We start from the raw sequence: 25,878 nt of genomic DNA on the forward strand, positions 1-25,878 counted from the left end.
ATTATTTTCATACACACATAAGCACACACACATATACTCACTGTTGCATTTACTTCTGTACATAAAATGCTCATAACTTAAATAATAAATGAACAATAAATATGCAGATTCTCATTTGTTATTTCATCCTCATAAGTAGGAAATACCTATCTTCCAAAAGAGTAAAAAGGTTCTACTTTCTTTCCTCTGGTGAATTTACTGTATCAAGGCTTGGCTGTATGTCTGCTTTCTGCAGTGCCTGAAAGAGGCACAGACTGAAGCAGTAGGAAGAGTGGCAGGAAGGAGCAAAAACATAAAAGTCGAATCAGAATTGGAGCTTCTTTCTGAGCCAAGGATGTCCCACTGGCAGTGAAGGCTTCACATGAAATGAACCTTGGTTTATACGGTAACTTCAGACCTAGCTGGAAGGTGATAATGAAAGGTATCACCACAAGAGTATGAAGTAGCTCCTCCAACCACAGACAGCAGAAATGACCAGTGCGTATCTCATCTAAGTTACTGAACTAGGAACTTAGATGACTTTACTAGGTGTAATCATAGTGTCTCATTATTTTAACTTGTTATACATATAAACTATTAACATATAACATATAACTAACATATAAACTCAAAATATTTAGGCTTTTTATTCAATATATAATAATATTAATAGCTATTTTACCTCTTTCCATAAAATTACTTGTGGATATAATTCTAAAGTCACTTTTTTAAACCTTATTGTAGTTTTTTTTAAAAAAAACATCATTATCTTTAATATTCTTTACTGACTTTATCCTGAAAAATCTTGTCTAGCTATATATATTAACATTAAATAACTTAAAAAAATAAATGATACATTATATATACCAAAATAGTCCCATTTTAAAGCTACACAAGTGAAAAGGTTGAGTTTTCAAGAATAAACTAGACCCTCTAAAGGCATTTTTGATAATTTTAATATTAAATGTATCTTCTTCTCTGACTATGCCAAATATATACACACTATTCTTAGTAACTTATGTCAGATGTAGCCATTATGAAAACATTGGGTTGGTTCACTTGTCTATTTTTACTTGTTTTGTAAAAGAACATTTATTCTAAATCTAAATAAATTTGCTCCCAGAAGATCTCCCCCAGGGAGATGGCATAACCAAAAAACAATGGTGTGCAGATATCCAGTGCATGCAACCTCTTATTTTCTAATAATAGTGGTAGAAAGTAACTTTCAAGTATTATCATAATCCAGCTGGACTTATAGATAGCTATCATATAAATTAACACTGTAAAGGAAGAAAGTCATTTGAGAAACTTGTCCTTGCTAGAACAGCTTTGCCAAAATTCCCATAGGAAACAAAACCACCCATCCATAAAGAACAGAGGGCATTTGGTACCCAGCACTGACCCTGAAGTACACATATTTAACACTGCTCTGAACTCAAAGTAAACTCTAGCAAGTTGAAGAAGAGCCCACATTTTCTTTACTCATTAAAGGTCATCCGCAGTGGGTAGAATTTCTTCTAAAAAGAACTTGACGGAGGCAAGACCCAAGCCTAATTCCAGCTCCTAACCCTGCTATCTGTAGCTGTAGGCATTAGTAGTAATTTGGTTAAAACGTGAACAGAGAGACTGGCCCACTTACAGGACCAGATTCAGATGTTTTTGCACTTATGTTACTCAAAAGCATTTCTTAAAATTAAATTAACATGAAGTCTGCAGGGAATAGAGATTCCATAATTCATAAGTAATGAGAGGAAATTAGTCGACTAAAGAGTCAATGTCTTTCCAAAGCAGGTGCAGGTCATCAGGAGGGGCTCAAGCTTTTCAGAAATCTCCCTCCTTCACAGGTTTTGATCCAGCCACTTGATGTAACTATTCCTAGTCCGAATTCCCACCGAGAAGTTAGTCGGCCAGCTGGTGAAAATCATGCACCCGTGGAAGCCATCCTCAAAGTGGTCCAGGGTCACCTCCACACCTGCACTCTCCAAGCGCTTTGCATACATGATTCCATCATCTCTTAGGACATCGTGCTCACAGGTCAGAATATAGGTCTTTGGGAGGTGCTGCAGGACCTCCTGGTCTGCGATGAGTGGCGCTGAGCGGGCATCCAGCAGCTGAGGGATCTCCTGGACAATCCTGGAGTTGCCAGTGGTCTGCATGACAGGCTTATAGTTCTTTGTGATGGAAGTGGGCAAAAGGGATGTCCAGTTTAGACGGGCCCTGAGGGCAGAAGCCTCATCCACATCCAGTGACGTGTGATTGTTGACTATCATTGCCTGGACAAAGTCATAGTTGCCGTTGAAGTAGTCCACCCAGTACTTCACCATGACATACCGGGGCAGAATGGGGGTGTTCATATTTTGCTGATAAGAGGGTGTATTAAAATCTAAAGCTTGAAGAACTGGATAAATTAAAGCTTGCACTTTGAGCTTGTTTTTTAGGTTGGTATCTTGATTAAACTGGAGAAGAAAAAGCAAACACATTATTTCATTTCACTTTGAATGGCTACCACCATCACCACCAGCCTTCAAGCTGTTGGATATTTACTAAGAAAGGTGTGATGTTTGCAACTCATAGTTTTGAGTGAACACTTTGAAAGTACGTGATCTCTTAGGTCTTTAAACGCCCATCAACACTCTTTGTTTCTATCCTTTGGCATAATACTCATCATGCTGGGAGTTATGGATGGATAGTTTTGTATTCCCAAGAAAGGCCCCAAAAGGCAGTGCCTTACTGGGGAGAAAAAACTAGTCTGACTCTTCCAGAGCACATGGGTATGAAAAGCTAAATGAACAGATGATGGGACTCCAAAGTCTTTTAACAGGACCTCATGGTCTCTCCTCTGAAGAGCCTCGAGTCCTCACAGCTGGTAAGAGGGAGGGAATTTCAATCATGCTGGCAGTGCACCTTCCATTGTACTTCATAAGTGTGTGTCTGAGAGTGCAACTGAGATGGGAATGTGGCTGAACCCCTACCACTGCAGAACTCCATTCCCCCAGGTCTCCCTGAAATGCAAATATATTGCCTCATTTTGTAATTCTAGTGTCTAAAATGATATATTTTTTACATCTAAAAGGCAGCTAACTAGGTCACTGTGTTTCACAGGCTACTAAACAATCTTCAAGATAACTTCAGCCAAACAATTTTGTTTCGCAACAGACTTTAGAACCCTATCCTGAGGGAAGATGTAATTGCTCTGTAAAAGCAGTTCTTAGTACATGCCAAGAACTGTACATACATCAACTCACTAAGTCCTGGCAACAGCTCTTCATTCAGATGGCACGATCCTCATTTTCCTGAGACTTGCCCAAAGCCGTACAACTTCCCTAGGGGGGCCTGGATTCCACCCAGTTCTGTCTGGTTCTAAAGCCCATGATTCTCTCCCCAGTGCACCAGGACATGTGGATAGCAAACCCATCAGTGCCAAGTGGAGAACTAAGTTCTTTAATTACAGCAAAAGAGAAGAAATCAGGACATTCCACAAATGAAAAGGCAGATGCTATTTGAGAATGACAAAAGAAATTTAGAGGTAAGAAGACAGAAATGCTATTCTTAAATTATTTAACCTATATGAGAGGAAAAAAATGTACTCATCTTTGAATTTACACAGCTGCCCAAGATCTGGGATGTCATTAGAGCTAGACAAAATTTAACCAAGTAAAACTCAGTGAGTGAGTAAAGTCACTCAGTAGTGTCCAACTCTTTGCAACTCCATGGACTGTAGCCTACCAGGTTCCTCCCTCCATGGGATTTTCCAGGCAAGAATACTGGAGTGGGTTGCCAGTTCCTTCTCCAGGATATCTTCCCAACCCAGGGATTGAACTCAGGTCTCCCGCATTGTAGGTAGACGCTTTACCGTCTGAGCCACCAGAGAAGTCCCTGAAGTCAAGCTGGATTAACATATATTTTAACATTCAAAGTGGCTGAACCATTTAACTTAAAAGTTAACATTTAACTTTTTCTTTTATATTAACAAACACTTTTAAATTTTTTTATTTGGCTCAAAGTTTAAGGAAACAATCTTAGCAATTGAAACATAAGCAAAAATACTGTTTTTCAAGTCCAACATGGAAAAGGAGCAGAGAAGACTTAATTTCCACACATATCCCCAAGGGCAAGGGTAGGATGCTAAAATGCTAGCTCTCTTCTCTCATTAATTGTAATCAGGGCCTTTCCAAGGACTCAGAGATGACACTTCTTTCAATGACCCATTCTCCTACTTCAGAAAGATCTTTGAGAAGTTTCCAAGTGCAGTCGTCTCAGTAACTTGGCCCCTGAGTAACCAGCCTACTCGGCTAGGCCTTCGCCATGCCTAGCGGACATGTGCTGTCTGCTGAACATTAACATGCACCCTCCTTTCACCAGCACCTCAGGGATGTCTGTTACCTGTTGGCCCAGGGCAGCTGCCAAATTCCCACCAGCACTGTCACCAGAAATGCCGACTCTGCCGGGGTCAACTGAATACTTGCGTAAGACTTCTGGCTGCAGGAAGTACGTCGTGGCACGTACAACATCGTGAATTTGCTCAGGAAAATAAACCTTTGGAACTAGCCTGTATCTGTGAAGAAAACACAGAGTCTTTACAGGCCTTTTAAAGGTTAAAGGGAAACTGGTTCTTTTGAATCTATGAACAAACAGGTAAGGAATTATAATAAATATAAAAATAAACTATTTGCATACAATTCAAACGCTTAGTTTAAAAAATATAATGATTTTGTCATATATGTATGGCTGAGTTCCTTCACTGTTCACCTGAAACCATCACAACATTGTTAATCAGCTAAACCCCAATACAAAATAAACAGTTTACCAAAAATGCAATGATTTTGTAATAGTAATTTTTTTCTATTAGTCACCAAACCAAACAAGCAAAACAAAAATCTACAGCTATCACCAAGGAAGATAACAAAACTTTGAAGTAAAATGCAGATGCGGATTATTAAAATACAGAGAGAACCACAGCAGATTCTGGAATACTATTTCTGGAAATCAGTGTTCCATTCACTACACTTCTGGGTTAGAAGGTGACTCGGAAGCACTAACCACTTCACTGGTCTCATGTTTATTAAGCCCACATGGTATTTTTCATGATTTATTTGATAAATAAAATCATACTCCAATAAAGAGGTCAGGCCTTCCTGACATTAAGCCCAAGAAATGTGTTTGCTCCTTGGAAGGTTGAAACTAAAATGTCAGCTGTCAACCAATAAAAGGGAAACCAAGTTTCCAGAAGGCCCATGGCAGGCCCTCTGGAACACTTCTGAGGCTTATTCTTCCACCTTACTTTTCAAGATTAGAGTCTCTTTGGGATTCTAACTCTGTACACTTAGTTAAGACTGATATTCCCTAAGAGCCCCAAGAACCTTGGTTTTGTCAAATGCCCCTCTTGTAATGTCATCTTATGAATCCATTAGTAGTTTCAGCTTGGAGCATCCCAAGGTCTCCACCCTCCTTTCCTTGTTTATTATTTTTCACTTATCCTTTAAGTTTTACTTGAGAGTTTGCTTCCTCCAAGAAGCCTTCCTTGAGAATAACTCCACTTGCTTCTGGGGCTGAGCTGGCAACCATTCCTTGATAATTCTACATGCTGGGGTATATTGCTGTTTATATTGCCTCATATTAGCATGACTTCTTTCTGTATTTCCTCTTAAGAGTGTGTTCTCTGATACCAGGGACTGTGTGTTTCCAGTGTATATTTATCAATGTGCTGAGCACACAATCATCCATCTAGTAAACCATTTTTGAGTATTAATATATCTTCATTTTGCAAATGAAATTGAGGCATAGAAAGCTATTTAACTTGTAAAATAAATCAAATGCCAATCAAAATAAGCTAGGATAGAAACCAGTTAATTAAAATCTAATAATAGTCAGTTAATACTCAAGTCCTTTGATTTCCAATTTATAATTAGCATATTTATTCTCAGAAATTAGTTTTTTCTATACTACTCTACACAGGCCATTCATTTCCCCCATCTAAATTCCAGATATATAGCTGATTAAATATCTTGACATTCTGGGAATTCCCTGGTAGTCTCCTGGTTAGGGATGCCATGCTTCCATTTCAGGGGGCACAGGTTCAATCCTTGGTCAGGGAACTAAAATCCTCAAAGCTACACAGTGCAGCCACCAAAAAAATCTTGACATTCTGTGCAGACACAATCAGATCAACAAATATTTGTGAAATGCTCTGATAAACAGTGAATGTATACCTTGGTCTTTCAGGAATTATGACCTTTTAAAACATAGAATGCAATAAGAAATTCCCTTAGTGGTTGCCCTGTAACAGATAAAATAAGTTTTCTAATTTCTTCTCTACTTTTCCATTTGTGATCACCAAGTAATCATCTGAAATTATTTTTCTCCAGTTGATTTTCACAGTGCCTTAAGGAAGCTCCCACATCTTTGGTTCATTTATTAATAATGGGTGATAGGAGTAGGAGTACACCCCTTTGTCCAATAGGTGGAGTCATCTCATATGAGTCTATTTACCATCAGTTCTGGGGTGAGGTTTCAATTTTTAAATTTCATTATTACCAAATTGAATTCTTAATTCTTTCAATGAAATAAGAATAAATGCATTTTAAGACTCAAGGTGTGAAAATAAAGGCTGTTTTGTCTCATAAAGATGCCAGACAGCATGAGAGGCTGTCTTCCTGGTGGCCCAGGGGGTGAGAACATATTTTGCTATGTTATGAACATACATGTGAATCAAATGTTCAGATGTTGTTTCACAAAAGATCTTAGTGACTTTTGAACCAAGAGGAACTGATAATCTAAAAAACATTCTATTGCCTCAAATCTTATGAGTTGATTAATGGTGCTAAGTTGCTTCAGTCGCGTCCCACTCTTTGTGACTCCACAGACTGTACCCTGCCAGGCTCCTCTGTACGTGGGATTCTCTCGGCAGTACTTGAGGGGGTCGCCATTTCCTCCTCCAGAGTTGATTAATAACTGGCTCAAGTAACAGAGTAAACAACCTAGTCCTCCTGGTTTCCTTGAAGGTCAGTCTCCTAAACTGCTTCTCCGCTTATCTTTGTTCATTCTGGAAACATTCTCTAATTTTAGTCACTAAGAAAGAATACTATTTTCACAGACTGAAGAATGCAGTGAAACTAGATATTTCTGAGGTCCTAGTGTAAGATGAGCCTTCAAAGTAGCTCAGAATTGACCTGAGAAGCATCACAATAGTTCTGTAATAGAATTACAGACACAGAAAACTGAGAGTCAGGAGGAAATTTATGAGTGGTATAGTCAAAGAAAGCATGCATAGATACATGTAACTGCTGCTTTTGTTCAAGGCTGTGTCCCTGCAAAGTACTCAAAGAGGATTTTGCCTTTTCCCTCCCCAGTTGTATTGAGTTAAAGCACCTGATGAATTTGTGGCAAATACAGTCTCAATTTGCCTAACTCAGTGAAGAATAGATGACTCTGCAGTGTTTAGCTTCTGCCTACCTATTACAACACGTGCCTCCTACCAGAAGAACAAAATTTGGTGTAAACTCGAGAATGAGGCTTACTCAATTTAATGAATATGTACACTTTATAAAAATTAACTTTTTCCTGCTAGGTGAGGCACTTCACCAGGTGCTCTACAGAGGTTTCACTCAAATCTCAGAGCAAATCTGTCGGTTTAAGGGTGTGAATATGCAGCTCAAAGGGGATGTATAACCAGCCTACAACAGCTAGTAAGTGGCAAAGCTACAATCCAAATTTACACCCCACATGCCACATCCTTTTAAAATATTCTCATTCTTCAAAACCCGCAGACCTCAAATGTACATGTGTGTTCTTACTACCTCGTCAAAACAGTAAATTCTCAAAGCTGTAGATTTCTCACATCTCAGAACTTCTCTCATGATTTCAATGTTTTTGCAATACTCTCAAAACAAATCACCTGAGACAGCGTCTGGCCCATGGTACATCTTTAATTATCCGTACATGATAAATCTTTAAATAAATTTAATAATTTAAAAATGATATTTTTATTCATCCCAAACAAAATTTTAATTTTTATACCTTTTATATATTTAGTTTATACCTTTTAATATAAAGGGAATTTAGTTTATACCTTTTATATGTAAAATCTGTCATTATAGCAGCACTGTTATAGTAGGGAAAATATTAAGCCATATTCCCTAATCACCTACTCTTCAGGCACGTCTCCAAGGGCTGTCTGTAGGCCCTGCATAGCTCAGAGTTTCTCAGCTCTGTATGCACGTTAGGATAATCTTGGGAGATTTATTAAAAAAAAAAACAAACACTGAGGTTTGAGCTCCTCTACAAAACATTCCCATTTATTTTATCTGAAGTGGAGCCCAGCATATCTGTATTTGAAGAAAAAGTCCTCCAAGTGATGCCAGGGTTCCAAAATATTACTGAATCCAGCCGTACCATCAGTATCCTCCGAACACATCTTCCTCTTCCTGTTCCCAAAGCATTGATCCCTCTCTCCATCCCATGTGCCCTTCACCCAGCAATTCCATATCAAATGTTCTCATTGTTTAAGTCTCATCTCAAATGCAGCTGCCTCCATGAAAACTTCTAAGAGCCCGGCCAAATGCAGCTCTCCTTTTTTGGAGCCCTCAAAGTCTCTCTTACAGTAAGTCATAACAGACATGCCAGCTTCTAGGAATAGACAGAAAGTCATAATTATGTACATAATTATGTATTATGTACATAATTATGTATGGTCCAGGTATAAGCAGTGCCATTTCCACAATCTATTAATTCATTACCTACTTTATTAGTGAGCAGAGAGATGGAGCAATGCTCAGAAAGACTGACAAACTCCTCCTTAAGTCAAAGGTAGATACATGAGTCCAGAGTTGAGGGGGGCTGACTCTGGAAATGGAATCCCTGAGCAACACTAGTGTTCTGAGAGTGTTATAAAGTACATTCTTCCTCAAAATAACCTGGCCTGGAAACACTAGGACAGCCTTCTGCAGTTGGAAAGGACACTGAGTTCTATTCATGTAGTGCCAGGTGGGTGAAAGGTACATATGATATTCTAGAACGAAATTCTACTCCTACTTGATTCAAGAGGGAGACAAAATCACATTCCTTTTTTGCCCCCTGCCCCCACCTTTTTTTTCTCCCTTTTTACTGTCTCCTAAGAAGAGCTCAACAGATTCATCTTGAGAACATAAAAAATGTTAATATTTTGCTCAGTCTTAAAGAACCTGTATGTTCAGCAGGGGTTATTTGAAACAAATCAACAATTACACTGTGCTGTTTGAGGGAGACAACTCCAGAGGAAGAATCTGTTTATTCTTCTAATAGGTAAAGCTTCCTTTCCTTTAGAAGAATATAATAAAATTTATAATAAAATTATGAAACACTGTGAATAGATATAATTGTTTCTCTTTTCATTTGTGCAATAACGTTTGTGCATAAAGGTTGAGGAAGGGTTTTCCTTTCTGTTTCTTCTCTCAAAATTCTCTCCAGAGATAGCTTTGACTATCAGTCATTCAGCAAGGGAGAGCGGAGCTTAACAAAAACTTCGTTGATTAGACAATAAGTACATTCAAAAGAACTGACAGATGTCAGGATGTATCACCAAAATCCTAGGAGTGACTGATCCTAGAATTATGATCCATTCAAACAATGTGATTCCCTGATGCTGTTTACAAGTTAAGGCTTCTCCATGGACACAGCTGGGAGCTCCCCAGCCTCTCTTCCCCCATTCAGATACAAACCTTGCCTTTAACCTCAAGGGGCGCTAAAGAGCCAAGCAGTCCCTCAAGGGGGACTGGAGCCCAAGTAGGCTTGGTGCAAAGTCCCTCTGACCTACTTTCTCTGTGATTTTAGAAGCTAAACTGAGCTCTGGGCTCAGGTGTGGGTGGAACTAAGCTTCCCCACCTCACTGCTTGTTTACAGCACAGGCTGTCTGTACAGCCTCACCCTCCTCCCTACAAATTCTAAAAGGCCTAAACCACAAGAGAGAAACCAGTGAATTTTTTTTTTTTTTTTAGTCAAAAACAGTCAAGAAGACTTTACCTTAATATGTCTAAAAAGGAGACATTCATTAGTTAATGATTGTTAAGGATCTAAAACAACCTACTTTTTAAAAAGAAGCCACAATATTATCTTTCTGTAGCATTAAACTGTTTGTAACACTGGCCTTTAGGTTTGCTAATACAGTGGCCTGGACTGAGTAAAAAGAAAGTTTGGGACAAATCTTCCCTTTCTGGGAGGGAACCCTCAAGAAATCCAGTCTGCCCAGCTCCCGGGGCTGCCTGGGTCAGGGTGATATGTGAGGGTTTCTCCACTCAGGACAGGGAGGAAGAGCAGGAAAAGGAGCAGAGGGCAAGTCACAGTGAGGTGACTGTCACGTCGTGTCTTTCACAGTGTCTTGTTTGAACAACTATCAACATGTATGTCTCATTGTGCCTCCTAGAAGCTTTGTGATTTTGTCAGCTTGCACTCATCTAATCTTATGGATGAGGAAGACAGAGTCATAAAAGTCCCATTGCCTATAACTGTTAGCAGCAGACCAAGATACACACTCCAGCTTCCTTTCTGTCTACTTACTGGGCAACGTTCTTCTTTACAGCTCTGTCAAGTTTTAAGTTCTCTGTGCATAGTGCGACCTGATATTTGGTAGATGGGAAAAGGTCTCCATCAACACAAAATAGAAGGTTTGAGTGTAGCAAAGACTTAAGCAAAACACAACTTGAAACCATTTTTCACAACCAAAGAAGCTAGAATTTAATAATATCCAGCATAATAATACTTTGTTATTATCTTACATTTTATCTTATTGTAATTGAAGTACAATGACCACACATGTACAACATACTGATTTGACATTCATATATATTACGACATGATGACTACAATAAGTCTAGTTACCATTTGTCACCATACACAGTTAATACAATATTGCTGACTATATTCCCCATGCTGTACATTAGCATCTTATCTTTCAAAAACATTTAATATTCCTTCTCCCTGATGTTTTATGGTTTTAGTATTGTGTTTCATTATATAAACTATAGTTAAACTACACTGAAGTTTATGAAAATAAGCTTATAAATATAAACTTCCCTCCCAGATAATGTAAATGAGGACACATCCATGTATTTTTGATATTATAAGGTGAACTCTTTCATTCACTTTACAAATACTTATTGTGCAATTATGTGTAAAAATAGCATAGTGTTGCTGAAGCTACTGAATAGAAGTCATGGCCTGTTTGTATGCCTTTAGATCTTTATCTACCTTAGTTGTTATATCTGTCCCCAGAATCTTGAGCCAATACCAATGATGTTAACTCAGGAGTTCCAGCTCATGGTTGTGCTTCATGTGAAGTGATTTCATCCTCAACCCTTGCCTATCAGCTTCCTCAGATTATATATAACCTTCCAGAAGGCCATCCCCACACTGAAACAAAGCCATGACAGCACTACCCACTCCTGTTAGCCTCAAGGATAAGGAGCAGTTGTGTCCAGACAGCCTCCCTGCTAGGAGAAGGAATTCCAAGAGAATCAAGAGTCCACCATATTTCTGAAGGCTTCCAGGTATACACCATATTTCTTATTTTCCTTAGTTATCTCCAGAAGCATGAGTCCCTCCATTAGCCACCTCTCATCTTCCACCTCACCTTTCCTTAATGTTCTCATCTTCCTCCTTTCCTCCCAATTCCTCTCATTTCCCCACTTTGTACTTCCATGACCCACTCACTCTTTTAACTAGGTTCTGCTCATCCTTAGGAGTACAAATCAAACCTTCGAACTAGGTAACATCTTATCTATTAGATACCTCCATTACTACTTCCCTTTCTATTTCAAATCACTTATCACATTATTAACATTACTTGTTCAAGATTTGCTTTCCCATCTAGACTGTAAACTCTTTGAGGGCAGAGTTTATGTTTGTCTCACTGTTATGCATCAGAATTTAACACAATAGCTGGCACATTACAGGAAGTCAATAGATATTTATGGAATAGAAGAAGGAAGAAAGAGGTGAACAGTGAGAAGAAATATGGTCCCACGTCAGACCTCTGAACATACTTTCCAAGAGAAACATCACAGTCATATGGTGTTGGCCATACCTCAACTAGAACATAAGGTTATGTGGCTCTTCAGGGGTGGCTGGCCTGGATGGATCCTAATCACCTTAGCTCAATATTGCTGCAAAGAAAAGTTCTTTGAGTTCCAAACATGTTGATGAATAAAGTTGGACCTTTCTGTACATGGGCTAGGGCACTGAGCCTCCAGAGTTGCCTAGTGCCTTAGAGCATCCAAGGCCCTTTCATCTCAGATGTCCAAACTGATTCTTGTAACAACTCTCTGAAGTCATTAACCCAACTCAAAGTGTATTTATTCATTCAGTTCAGTCACTCAGTCTGACTTTTTGTGACACCATGAACTGCTGCAGGACAGGCCTCCCTGTCCATCACCAACTCCCAGAGTTTACTCAAACTCATGCCCCTTGAGTCAGTGATGCCATCCAACCATCTCATCCTCTGTTGTCCCTTTCTCCTCCCGCCTTCAATCTTTCCCAGCATCAGAATCTTTTCAAATGAGACAGCTCTTCACATCAGGTGGCCAAAGTATTGGCGGTTCAGCTTCAACATCAATCCTTCGAATGAATATTCAAGACTAATTTCCTTTAGAATGGACTGGTTGGATCCCCTTGCAGTCCAAGGGATTCTCAAGAGTCTTCTCCAACACTATAGTTCAAAAGCATCAATTCTTTGGCACTCAGCATTTTTTACAGTGCAACTCTCACATCCATACATGACTACTAGAAAAACCATAGCCTTACCTAGACACACCCTTGTTGGCAAAGTAATGTCTCTGCTTTTTAATATGCTGTCTAGGTTGGTCAAAGAATCAGACACGACTGAGTGACTGAACTGAACTGAACTGAACTGAGGTTGGTCATAACATTTCTTCCAAGAAGTAAGCATCTTTTAATTTCATGGCTGCAATGACCATCTGCAGTCATTTTGGAGCCCAAAAAATAAAGTCTGTCACTGTTTTTACTGTTTCTCCATCTATTTGCCAGGAAGTGATGGGACCAGATGCCATGATCTTTGTTTTCTGAATGTTGAGCTTTAAGCCAACTTTTTCACTCTCCTCTTTCACTTTCATCAAGAGACTCTTTAGTTCTTCTTCACTTTCTGCCATAGGGTGGTGTCATCTGAGGTTATTGATATTTCTTCCAGTAATCTTGATTCCAGTTTGTGCTTCATGCAGCCCAGCATTTCTCATGATGTACTCTGCATATAAGTTAAATAAGCAGGGTGACAATATATAGCCTTGATGTACTTCTTTTCCTATTTGGAACCAATCTGTTCCATGTCCAGTTCTAACTATTGCTTCCTGACCTGCATACAGATTTCTCAGGAGGCAGGCCAGGTGGTCTGGTATTCCCATAGAATTTTTCACAGTTTGTTGTGATCCACAGAGTCAAAGGCTTTGGCATAGTCAATAAAGCAGAAATAGATGTTTTTCTGGAACTCTCTTGCTTTTTCCATGATCCAGAGGATGTCGGCAATTTGATCTCTGGTTCCTCTGCCTTTTCTAAATCCAGCTTGAACATCTGGAAGTTCACGGTTCATGTACTGTTGAAGCCTGGCTTGGAGAATTTTGAGCATTACTTTACTAGCATGTGAGATGAGTGTAATTGTGCAGTAGTTTGAACATTCTTTGGCATTGCCTTTCTTTGGGATTGGAATGAAAACTGACCTTTTCCAGTCCTGTGGCCACTGCTGAGTTTTCCAACTTTGCTGGCATACTGAGTGCAGCACTTTCACAGCATCATCTTTTAGGATTTGAAATAGTTCAACTGGAATTCCATCACCTCCACTAGCTTTGTTCGTAGTGATGCTTCCTAAGGCCCACTTGACTTCGCATTCCAGGATGTCTAGCTCTAGGTGAGTGATCACACCATAGTGATTATCTGGGTCATGAAGATCTTTTTTGTATAGTTCTTCTGTCTATTCTTGCCACGTCTTCTTAATATCTTCTGCTTCTGTTAGGTCCATACCATTTCTGTCGTTTATTGTGCCCATCTCTGCATGAAACGTCCCCTTGGTGTCTCATTTTCTTGAAGAGCTCTCTAGTCTTTTGAATAAGTGTCTTAGGTCTTTCACTGGCTCAAAGGTGTATTGTTCTTCTGCTGTGACCTGCTGCTGCTGCTACTTCTAAGGGTTTCTATAAAAGAAACCCTGCAGAAACCCTGTTTCTGTCAGACCCAAATGAACAGGTCAGACCCATTCTATTGTTCTATATTTAACTTCTTTAAAAAAAAAATCTTAAAAACATCCTATCTATCCTTCTTTGTTTTGTGATACATCTAGGCTTAAAAGAACACTTGGAAGATAAAGCTCATGTGGAGAATCCTCATGGTGCCAAGTAAAACAAGACTACCTTCTGTCCTTTCCTCTGGCTTTTGAGGAGCTGGAGCTACACAGGAAACCACTGAAGAGGCCCTGAGGCCAGCTCACTAGCACTGAGCTTCAGGGCCTTGATCTATAATGGGGTTTCATCTGCTTAAACAGCTGCAGTCTGGGAATCCCCTGGTGGTCCAGTGGTTAAGACTGTGCTTCCACTGCAGTGGGTGTGAGTTCGATCCCTGGTTGGGGAACTAAGATCCCACATGCCATGTAGTGCAGCCAAAAATAAAAAACAAAAAAAAAATTTAAACAGCTGCAGTCTTCCTCTGACCAGTTGCCCAGGCCATATGATATAAAAGTTTACTTGACACTCCCTGCAATATAAAATTGTACCAGGGGCCCCTTGAGTGATCTGGGAGGCCCTGATGTGTATCCAAGATGGCTTGGAAGTTGTTCAGGGCTGTCTAGTGTCAAATTTGCTGAGAAGGCTGCCACAGCACCACTCTGGTTCTAAGATTCTTGTTCATAGGGTCAGAGCTGCTTCAGTGACTTTGGAGACTAGCCCTTCCAAGGGAATGGAGAGGCAAGGATCCCCTTAGGTTCCTGATCCAGAGTAGGGGCAAAGAAGAGATAAGCTGTGAATGGGATATCAGCTGGCAGAGAGGGGCAGAGGGAAGGTAAGGCAAGGTCAGGGCATGGAAAGTGGCAAATGTTGCCATAAACCTGTCACTAATCATCATTAGCTTCCTTCAATGTTATATTTCTTTTTTCAATTATTTTTTGAGATTATTTTCCATTATAGGTTATTATAAGATATTGACTATAGTTCCCTGTGCTATACAGTAAACCTCTGTTGCTTGTTGCATATCTACTTTTTAAAAATAAGAAATGTAGCATTCTATTCATACCAAGTCAAACAAGTGGAATCAAAATGTCATAAATTTTTTAGTTGGGCAAAAATTCAAGTTTTCTAAAATATATATATTATACATACTATTTATGTATATGTATGTGTTTGTGTGCTTAGTTTTTCAGTTGGGTCTGACTGTTTTGCAGAAACCCTGCAGGTCACAGCAGAGGAATATACCTGTGAGCCAGGGAAAGACCTGAGACACTTATTCAAAAGATAAGTAATCAGATCAATAGATAAGTAAAATGATGTAGTAGGTTGACTCCTATGTAAAGTCTTAATGGGACTTGGGGCCTCTAGTTTCCTTGGCTAATGTGGTTCTTGACAATTGAATGGCCCTTGGTTGCCTTCTCGCAGAACAAGGCAGACTTTGTACAATAACTAATACTTCCTGCTGCACTTGGATCAATGTGACAGGACAGTCACACACTAACTAGAAGTTAGTCACTTAGTCGTGTCTGATTCTTTGAGACCCGAAAGAGCCCACAAAGCTCCTCTGTTCATGGAATTTTCAAGGCAAGAATACTGTGGTGGGTAGCCATTGCCTTCTCCAGGGGATCTTCTTGACCCAGGGATTGAACCCATGTCTCTTGTGTCTCCTGCATTGCAGGCCGATTTTTTTTACCACTGAGCTACCAGGGAATTCCCATATATATGTGTACAAAAGTTTTTCTGCTACTCTTGATAAAGGCATGAGAAAGAATATCAAAAAAAAAAAAAAAAAGAAGAAGAAGAGCTGGAAAAATTGGAAAACATAAACTATATGAAATGGGAGCACTGAATATAAAATATAAAAAGTGAAACAAACTAGAACAGTCCAGTTGTTTTTAGACATGACTGTTCATTAGAAACATATCTGGAGCTTTGGAGAAATAAAACAATACCTGGGCATTTGTATTTTTCAAAAAATTCCAAGGTAATTCTGATATGCAACTGGATTTTAAAAGTGATTACAAGTTTTTCTATTAAATGGTAGTTTTGATGATATAGAATTCTATTATTTTTCTGTTGATCAATCATGATACAATGGTATTAAGTGGGTAATAGTTAGATAATCACAATAATAAAAGAAGTTTATCAGTTTTCACAATCAATAGCCTGACAAAAAATAAAAGATAATTATTGTAAGCCATAGTGGGAATATGATTAACTTAACAATATAAAATAATTACATACAATTTGAGGGGTCAAGCAGAGTGATGTGGTAAGTGGAAGTGCATACATGCACATGTTTTTATCCACCCATCCAGCTATGTCTTTTGGTTGGTGCATTTAATCTATTTACATTTAAGGTAATTATCAATATGTATGATCCTATTACCATTTTCTTAATAGTTTTGGGTTTATTTTCTGTAGGTCTTTTCCTTCTCTTGTGTTTCCTGCCTAGAGAAGTTTCTTTAACATTTGTCGTAAAGCTGGTTTGGTGGTGTTGAATTCTCTTAATTTTCGCTTGTCTGGAAAGCTTTTGATTTCTCCATCAAATCTGAATGAGAGTCTTCTTGCTGGGCAGAGTACTCTTGGTTGTAGGTTCTTCCCCTTCATCACTTTAAATATATTGTGCCATTCCCTTCTGGCTTGTAGAATTTCTATTGAGAAATCAGCTGATAACCTGATGGGAGTTCCCTTATATGATATTTGTCATTTTTCTCTTGATGCTTTTAGAAGTTTATCTTTGTCTTTAATGTTTTTGAGTTTGATTACTATGTGTACTGGGGTGTTTCTCCTTGGGTTTATCCTACCTGGGATTCTCTGTGCTTCCTGGACTTGGTTGACTATTTCTTTCCCATGTTAGGGAAGTTTTCAGCTATTACCTTTTCAAATATTTTCTCAGATTCTTTCTCTCTCTCTTCTCCTTCTGGGACCCCTATAATGAAAATGTTGGTGTGTTTAATGTTGTCCCAGAGGTCTTGTAGGCTGTCTTCTTCTTTTTTTTTTTTCATTCTTTTTTCTATATTCTGTTCTGCAGCAGTGATTTCCACCATTCTGTCCTCCAAGTCACTTATCCGTTCTTCTGCCTTAGTTATTCTGCTATTGATTCCTTTTAGGCTATTTTTCATCTGTTTGTTTGTTCTTTAGTTCTTCTAGGTCTTTGGTAAACATTTCTTGCATCTTCTCCATTCTGTTTCTGAGATCCTGGATCATCTTTACTATAACTATTCTGAAGCTTATCTCCACTTCATCTAGTTATTTTTCTGGGGTTTTATATTATTGTTCTTTCATCTGGGATATAACTCTGCTTTTTCATCTTGATTAACTTTCTGTAATGTAGTTTTCTTTCTAGCTGCTGTGGGATTGTAGTTCTTCTTGCTTCTTCTATCTGCCCTCTGGCGGATGAGGCTAAGAGATTTCTGTAAGCTTCTTGATGGGAGGGACAGGGTGGGAAAAGCTAGGTCTTGCTCTGGTGGGCAGGACCTTGTTCAGTAAAGCTTTAGTCCAACTATATGCTGATGGGTGGGATTACACTCCCTTCCTGGTAGTTGTGCCTGAGGCAACCCAGTCCTGGGGTCTACAGGCTCTATGGTAGGGTTAATAGTGACCTCCAAGAGGGCTTATGCCAAGAGGGACCTTCCAGGACTGCCGCTGCCAGTGCCCCATCCCTGTGGTAAGGCCCCTGCTGATCCAACCTCCACAGGAGGCCCTCCAACACTAGAAGGTGTTTTGGTTCAGTTTCCTGTGGGGTCATTGCTCCTTTCCTCTGGGTGTTGGTGCACACAAAAATTTTTTTTGTACCCTCCAAGACTGGAGCTTTTGTTTCCCCCAGTCCTGTGAAAGTCCTGTAATCAAATCCCACTGACCCTCAGGATCAGATTCCCTGGAGACTCCCAGTCCCTTTGTCAGATCCCCAGTCTGGGAAGCCTGATATGGGGCTCAGAACCTTCACAACAATGGGAGAACTTTTTTGGTATTATTATTCTCCAGTTTGTACGCCACGCACCTGGTGGTTATGGGATTTGATCTTATTCTGATTGTACCCCTCCTACTATCTCACTGCGGCTTCTTTGTCTTTGGATGTGGGGTATCTCTTTTCGGTGGGTTCCAGCAACCTCCTATCTGTGGTTGTTCAACAGTTATTTGCGATTTTGATGCTCTCACATGAGGAGATGAGCACACGTCCTTCTACTCCACTATCTTGAACCAGAAGTCCTTTAATGTTAGTTTGATTCTGGCTCAAAGAAACACAGGAACCTGGGGTGTGATTCCACCTGACTTATTCAATTCTTCACTCTACCTATGTGACTTCACACAGATTACTTAACTTTATGGACCTCAAATTCCTCATCTATGAGGAAAATTATCAAAATTCTGATTTTGGATGACTTTTACGAGAGCTAAGCAAAACTCTTTATTCATTCATTCCATAAATAGGCGTTAAATGCTTTTCTGGTGTTTTGTGACTAATTTTCAATGTGTGTTTGTTTGTTGGGGGGGTGCTGGGGTAGGGGAGGGGCTTGTCCCAAACCTCCATCAAGCAATGCACCAGATATCAGTTGGGTGTCTTTCAGTTCAACTCAATTCTGAGAGTATCTACCTGGGGATAGCATCAGATTCCAGAGATTAAGGGATCAACATTTGCTCTCTGTGGTTCAGTCAGTAAAGAATCGGCCTGCAATGCAGGAGACCACTTGAAATGCAGACCTGGGTTCAATGCCTGGGTCAGGTTGGGAAGATCCCTTGGAGAAGGAAATGGCAACCTACTCCAGTATTATTTTCTGGAAAATGTTATGGACAGGGAAGCCTGGTGAGCTACAGTCCATGGGGTCACAAAGAGTTGGACACAACTTAGTGACTAAACCACCACCTACAAAACTGTAGATCCCTCCTGCCCCTACTTCAGATACCGGACACAAGCCCAGGCAATCACCTATGCTTCTCAGCAAGTTATAGATGGGAGGTTCTAACAATCCCCTCCAACTCAGGCTGCCAATCCCAAGTCCAAGTTATTACTTATACTTCTGACCACCTGGCTATAAATCAGAGGGTTCCACGACTTCCTCCTCAGGCTCAATTAATTTGTTAGAGCAGCTCACAGAACTCAGAGAAACGTTTTGCTCTCCAGGTTACTGATTTATTATAAAAGGATACAACTCAGGAAAGGCCAGATGGAAGAGATACGAAGGGCAAGGTACATGGGAAGGGTTCAGAGCTTCCATGTCCTCTCAAAGGTGTACCATTCTCCCATTTACATATGTTCACCAAGTGGAAGCTTTTTGAACCCTGTCCTTTGGGTTTTCATGGAAGATTCATTACATAGGTACGACTGATTAAATCACTGACCAGTGGCAATTGATTCAGCCTCCAGCCCCTCTCCCCTCCTCAGAGACCAGGGTATAGGAAAGTTCCAGTCCTCTAATCACATGGTTCATTCTCCTGGCAACCAGTATCCCCATCCTTAGGTGCTTCCAAAGGTCATCTCATTCACAAAACAAAGACATCTTTATACTCTGAATACAGGAAATTTCAAGGATCTGGGGAACTGTGAGCCAGGAACTTTAGATGAAGACCAAGTAAATATGAAAAATATATATTTGGTCATCTGTATGACCAAACACGTATTTCTTACAAATCACAATATCACAAATGTCCTCTATCTGCCAGGGACAATTCCAGACACTAATGATCAGCTATGAGCAAAACAGACAACCATCCCTAAAATCTCTGCCTTCACAAAATTTACATTATCTATTTCTACCTGATACAATAAACACATAATAAGTTATATATATGATCTGTCAGTCCACTGATAATCGGAGATAGTTTTGAAAATTTGGAGAATTATAATTGATAATTTTGGAAAAAATAAAACAGAAGAAAAGTGGACTGAAATTTTAGGGCTGTGAAGGAAGGCCTTGTTGAAAGGATAATATTTGGACAAAGATCTGAAGGAGGAGAAACAGTGTTCACATAGCACCTGCACCATGCGTGCCATGGAACACCATGATTTTTGTGTGACTACAATCACTGCAGCTGTTAAAACTATTTTTCACATTCTTCAGTTCAGTTCAGTTCAGTCACTCAGTTGTGTCCAACTTTTTGTGACCCCATGAAATGCAGCACACTAGGCTTCCCTGTCCATCACCAACTCCCGAAGTATACTCAAACTCATGTCCATTGGGTCGGTGATGTCATCCAATCATCTCATCCTCTGTCATCCCCTTCTCCTCCTGCCTTCAATCTTTCCCAGCATGAGGGTCTTTTCCAACGAATAAGTTCTTCCCATCAGGTGGCCAGAGTATTGGAGTTTCAGCTTCAGCATCAGTCCTTCCAATGAACATTCAGGACTGATTGTCTTTAGGATGGACTGGTTGAATCTCCTTGCAGTCCAAGGGATTCTCAAGAGTCTTCTCCAACACTACAGTTGAAAAGCATCAATTCTTTGGCACTCAGCTTTTTTTACAGTCCAACTCTCACATCCATACATGACCACAGGAAAAACCAAAGCTTTGACTAGACTGACCTTTTTGGCAAAGTAATGTCTCTGCTTTTTAATATGCTATCTAGGTTGATCATGGTTTTTCTTCCAAGGAACAAGAGTCTTTTAATTTCATGGCTGCAATCACCAGGTGCAGTGATTTTGGAGCCCCCCAAAATAAAGTCTGCCACTGTTTCCATTGTTTCCCCATCTATTTCCCATGAAGTGATGGGACCAGATGCCATGATCTTCATTTTCTGAATGTTGAGCTTTAAGCCAACTTTTTCACTCTCCTTTTTCACTTTCATTAAGAGGCTCTTTAGTTCTTCTTCACTTTCTGCCATAAGGGTGGTGTCATATCTGAGGTTACTGATATTTCTCCCAGCAGTCTTGATTCCAGCTTGTGCTTCAGTCCAGCATTTCTCATGATGTACTCTGCATATAAGTTAAATAAGCAGGGTAACAATATACAGCCTTGCCATGCTTCTTTCCCGATTTGGAACCAAATTGTTGTTCCATGTCCAGTTCTAACTGCTGTTTCCCGACCTGCATACAGGTTTCTCAAGAGGCAGGTCAGGTGGTCTGGTATTCCCACCTCTTTTAGAATTTTCCACAGTTTGTTGTGATCCACACAGTCAAAGGCTTTGGCATAGTCAGTAAAGCAGAAGTAGATATTTTTCTGGAACTTGCTTGCTTTTTCAATGATCCAGTGGATGTTGGCAATTTGAACTTGGGTTCCTCTGCCTTTTCTAAATCCAGCTTGAACATCTGGAAGTTCACGGTTCACATACCGTTGAGAAGTACTGTTGGAGAAGTTTCAGCATTACTTTGCTAGCACGTGAGATGAGTCCAATTGTGGGGTAGTTTGATCATTCTTTGGCATTGCTTTTCTTTGGGCACATTCTTCTTAGTTTCCCAGAAAAACAGCTAATACAGAACTGTTAGAAGCAACTCAAAATACTGATATTAATTCTAACAACGATAATAATAGGCTATACTAAGAATAGTGAACACATCACTGTTTACAAGGTCTGAATTATAGAACGTGACTCCAGGAGAATACCTTTTCCAACTCTTGGATGTAGGACAGATTCTCTTAAAGTGTTTATCGGTTTTTAGATATAAAAGGTGGTAATCAAACTGATTGCATAGATAACTGATTGCATAATTCTCTCAAAATCTCAGTTAATTCCCTTTCCAGAAGTTTCTAAAACTAAAGTAAAAAAAGATAATTTGAGGCATTATAAAGCTAGTTGAAGAAATTCAAAGTTACATCAGAAATCTTTTTTTTTTACCTCGGGAAGATCAGTTCACCTCTCTGGACTTTAATTTTACATTTTATCACTTATAAAGTAACTAGATAGTTACTAAGGATCATTTGTTAAATTTTCTTGTATGAAAATTATTAACTACTTACTCAATGGAGACAATGACAGCATTCAATTCCTCAGCCATGGCTGTGCACAGTTCATCATAATACCTGATTTCTAAAAGATACAAGAGAGTAATCACTCACTATAACACAGTCTATTTAATACTGACCATTCTTAAATTCTGCTAACTGACTCAGACTTAAGTTATTAATAGTAAGAACAATAAAAAGTAAATATGAACATACGTCTCATTAACAGACTTACAAGTACAAATGCAAAAGAATTAACCTGGTTTCTGATAAAATGCAATTGCTATAAATAACAGGAAATCCATACAAGATTACCTTTGGATGTGTTGTTAACTAAAAATTTATTTTATAATCATCTATATAAAGTACATTAGATTCATTCTGATTTTGTAATTCTTCAAAGAGGTATGCCTTTCCCAAAATCATAGTGAATAAGCAGTTCCTCCTTAGAACCCCTAAATTTTTCTTTTAATACCCTCATTTGCTGTGATTCAGAAAAGTCACCAATTTGAAGACTATGGTATTCCATTTAAACCAACATATAACAAATAGAGTTTTAGGAAGCCTTAGCATTTCTTAGAGAGAGAATCTAAAAGTTTTTACATATTTTAATATGTAACACTTTAATCCCTTAGCTGTTCTTTGGATATTCTTACATTAAGTGCTAGATTGTCTTAACAGAAAGCCACAAAATACCTTATTTATAGACTTTCAAAGGCAGTATTAGAACCAGAAGTTCAATAACTACATAAACAGTTGCATATCTCCTCCAGACTAAGCCTTTCCTCTCTGATGGGACTGATGAGTCAAAATTGTGTGGAAAAGGCTAGGCTGACTCATAATCCATACCATTCCTGGTACTTCCACATCCTGGCCTCTGGTGTACTGTCTCTCCTGGCAAGCATCCAACACTACAGATGCTATCCTTTCTAGGGCAGAGACTCTGTTTTACTCATTTTTGTATTCCCATCATCTAGCACACATTAGAGTGACCAAAGGTCCAGGTTTGCACACAACTGTTTGAGGTTTTAATACCCAAAGTCCTATATCCCAGGAAACCTCTCGGCTCTGGGCAGACCTACATATTCAGTAATCATCTGTTGGAAATATGAACAAATCAATGAATAAAAGAATAAATGATGAATATGGAGTTAAATGAAATGAGATTACTAGAGAAAGTTACACTTTTTGGCCTTTTTTTTTTTTTTTTTTTACTGTTACTTATTTATTTCATTTCCTTGGTGGCTCAGCCAGTAAAGAATCTGCCTGCAAAGGAGGCGACCCAGGCTCAATCCTTGGGTCAGGAAGACCCCCTGGAGAAGGGTATGGTAACTCACTCCAGTATTCTGGCCTGGAATTCCACGGGCACAGAAGCCTGGTGGGCCACAGCTCATGGGGTTGCAAAGAGCTGGACATGACTGAGTGACTAAAAACAACATTTATTTATTAGGCTGCACTGGATTTTAACTGTGGCATGTTGCAGCATGTGGAATGTAGTTCCCTGAAGCTAGGCGCCCTGTATTGGCAGTGTGGAGTCTTAGCTACTGGACCACCAAGGAAGTCCCACGGAAGTCCCACGGAAGTCCCATTGCCTTTAAACTTAATGGATGAAATTAATCTCTGGGCTGAAGATAAGAAAGTAGCTCCATAATAATTATGAGCAGAGGTAAGGCCCTTATCTCTCCTCCTTAGTATGCTTTTCACTGGCTGCTCCACTTGGCTCCCTGCCATTTTTAATGTGTATTCTGCTCATGAAAGTTATCCAATGCTAAAAAGAATGTTCTTGAAATTTTCAAGGTCATTTCCCTTTAACTGGGGCATACATTTTATATTTTCATCTTTGGTTTCATAAGCAGATGAAATGTTAACGAATTAACCTGTATACACAGAAATCCTTGTTCTATTTCATAGAAAGATGTCTTCAAAACACAAGTTGGTCTAGAGCTACAGATACCTGCCTCATATTCTGGCCCAACTTTACCTTGTTTGGGTATAGAAAGCAACTTCACTACTTCACAATAAGTTAGTGTATGATTTAGACTACAGGAAATATTTTCAAAACAGTCTGCCTGAATTAACAAACAGGCAAAACTCTTGGTGTAGGGTAGCTATATAATTAATCATCCAAACCAGGATCCTTTCAAGAATGACAAGTGGGGAGGAAGGGGTGCTATGAATAACTTTGCTGGGATGGTAGGGTAACTGGGACTGCCAAGGGACCAAGTCCAGTGGTCCCTTTCTCCTCACCCAGTAAGAAAGTCAACCCAGTCATATATCTCTGCCAGGGCCAGCCACAACCCCAAACAACCTAAAGGTGAGGACATACTTGCGCTTGCCAAGGCCCAGCCTCCTCCATGGATGTAAACAACGCTGCGTTTCAGAGGCTCTTCTGGCTTTGGAGGGCCTTCAAACACTCTGACTTCCACACCATCAAAGTCAGTGTCGGTCACCTTCACCCAAGCAGACGACCATGCACTTTTCTTGCCAAAAGAAATGATGATGAAGTTCAGCGCAAGCAGATGATGGCTGAGGCCCAGGTAGTGTATCAGGTTGCTCTGGAGGATGAGGGGAGGATGAAGGAGAGTGTGCGTCAGCTTTGTCGTCACCTGAGCCATACTCACCAACCCTCACCATTTGAATTCTTACATGCAATTGCCACTACCCTTGAGGACTCACTGGCCACTTTCAATAAAATAACACAATGTATCTATCTTTCATTCCTTGAGCTTCCAGAGTATTTTCTTATATGAGATCTTCTTTGATCTTCAGATAATCTCTGAGTGGGAAATGTGTCACTAGTCTTGTTTTATCTAGCAGGCTTAGGAATTAGCTGAATGTGCCCATCTTGCTGGTTAACTGGAAGTTCTTCAACTCAAACCTGGGAACTGTGAATTCCAGTTTTTAGTCCCTTTCCTCACCCTAAATTAGCACATCACATTTCCAATAACATACTAGGAGTGAAGGAAGAGTACTTTATTTGAATACACATAAAAGACTCTTTGCGACCCCATGCACTATAGCCTACCAGGTTCCTCTGTCCATGGGATTTCCCAGGCAAGAGTTCTGGAGTGGTTTGCCATTTCCTTCTCCAGGGGATCTTCCTGACCCAGGGATTGAACCCAGGTCTCCCGCATTGTAGGCAGACGCTTTACCGTCTGAGCTACCAGGGAAGATCTCAACTGTATCTCCTAGTGGCTCTCAAACCTTGAAGGAGAGCAGCTGAAGATTTAACAGTGTGCTTCTGTAGAACATTAAGCAGAACACTGATGATTAGTGAAATATTTAATGCCATCATAAGATCAAGAAGACAATGTCACGAGTAGAAATAAGAGCTATATGTAGTCTGCAATACACCATAATACAGCTTCCCAGCACAGGCATGGAGCGCACTGTTATGTCTTGAAGAGGACACAGATGTGCTATGACACTGATCCTCTCTGTCCCTGAGCAGCCAAGTTCCTGAGCCGTTTACCCCACTGTCTCATATAAAATATTATTACTGTACACATATGCCCTGCCGTGAAAAGAGCTGGAAAGACTGCATTATAGAACAATTAGCCAGTGTTCATGAAAAGCAAGAACCAGAAGCAGTTTATCTAACCATGAACAGTTTTTCCAGCAATTCCATTAATATCTATTAGCTGCCAATATATTCAACAGCAAAGCAAATGAATATTAATAAAATAACTCAATTTCAGTGTGTATCAATTGACCAATTTATTGAAAAAGTTAAAACAACTTTTACTGTTCTTGATATGAAACAAACAAATGTGTTTATGCACACACACATATACAGAGGCGTCTAATCATAAGATTAAAGGTTTAAAGTC

General features: G+C 39.6%; 1 protein-coding gene across 1 annotated transcript in view; it reads right to left on the reverse strand.

The window, feature by feature from the left end:
- Positions 1-607: 607 nt before the first annotated feature.
- NCEH1 (neutral cholesterol ester hydrolase 1) overlaps positions 608-25,878 on the reverse strand; it is a 67,432-nt gene continuing 42,161 nt past the window's right edge. The window contains exons 2-5 of the mRNA XM_040248948.1: positions 24,375-24,603; positions 22,064-22,133; positions 4,363-4,534; positions 608-2,435 (exon numbers count right to left, since the gene is read on the reverse strand). Of these exons, the coding sequence (XP_040104882.1) occupies positions 1,818-2,435; positions 4,363-4,534; positions 22,064-22,133; positions 24,375-24,603 (1,089 nt within the window). The 3' untranslated portion in view covers positions 608-1,817. The remainder of the gene's footprint in view (positions 2,436-4,362; positions 4,535-22,063; positions 22,134-24,374; positions 24,604-25,878) is intronic.

This window comes from Oryx dammah, unplaced genomic scaffold (assembly GCF_014754425.2).
Source record: "Oryx dammah isolate SB20612 unplaced genomic scaffold, SCBI_Odam_1.1 HiC_scaffold_2, whole genome shotgun sequence".
Taxonomy (NCBI): Eukaryota; Metazoa; Chordata; class Mammalia; order Artiodactyla; family Bovidae; genus Oryx; species Oryx dammah.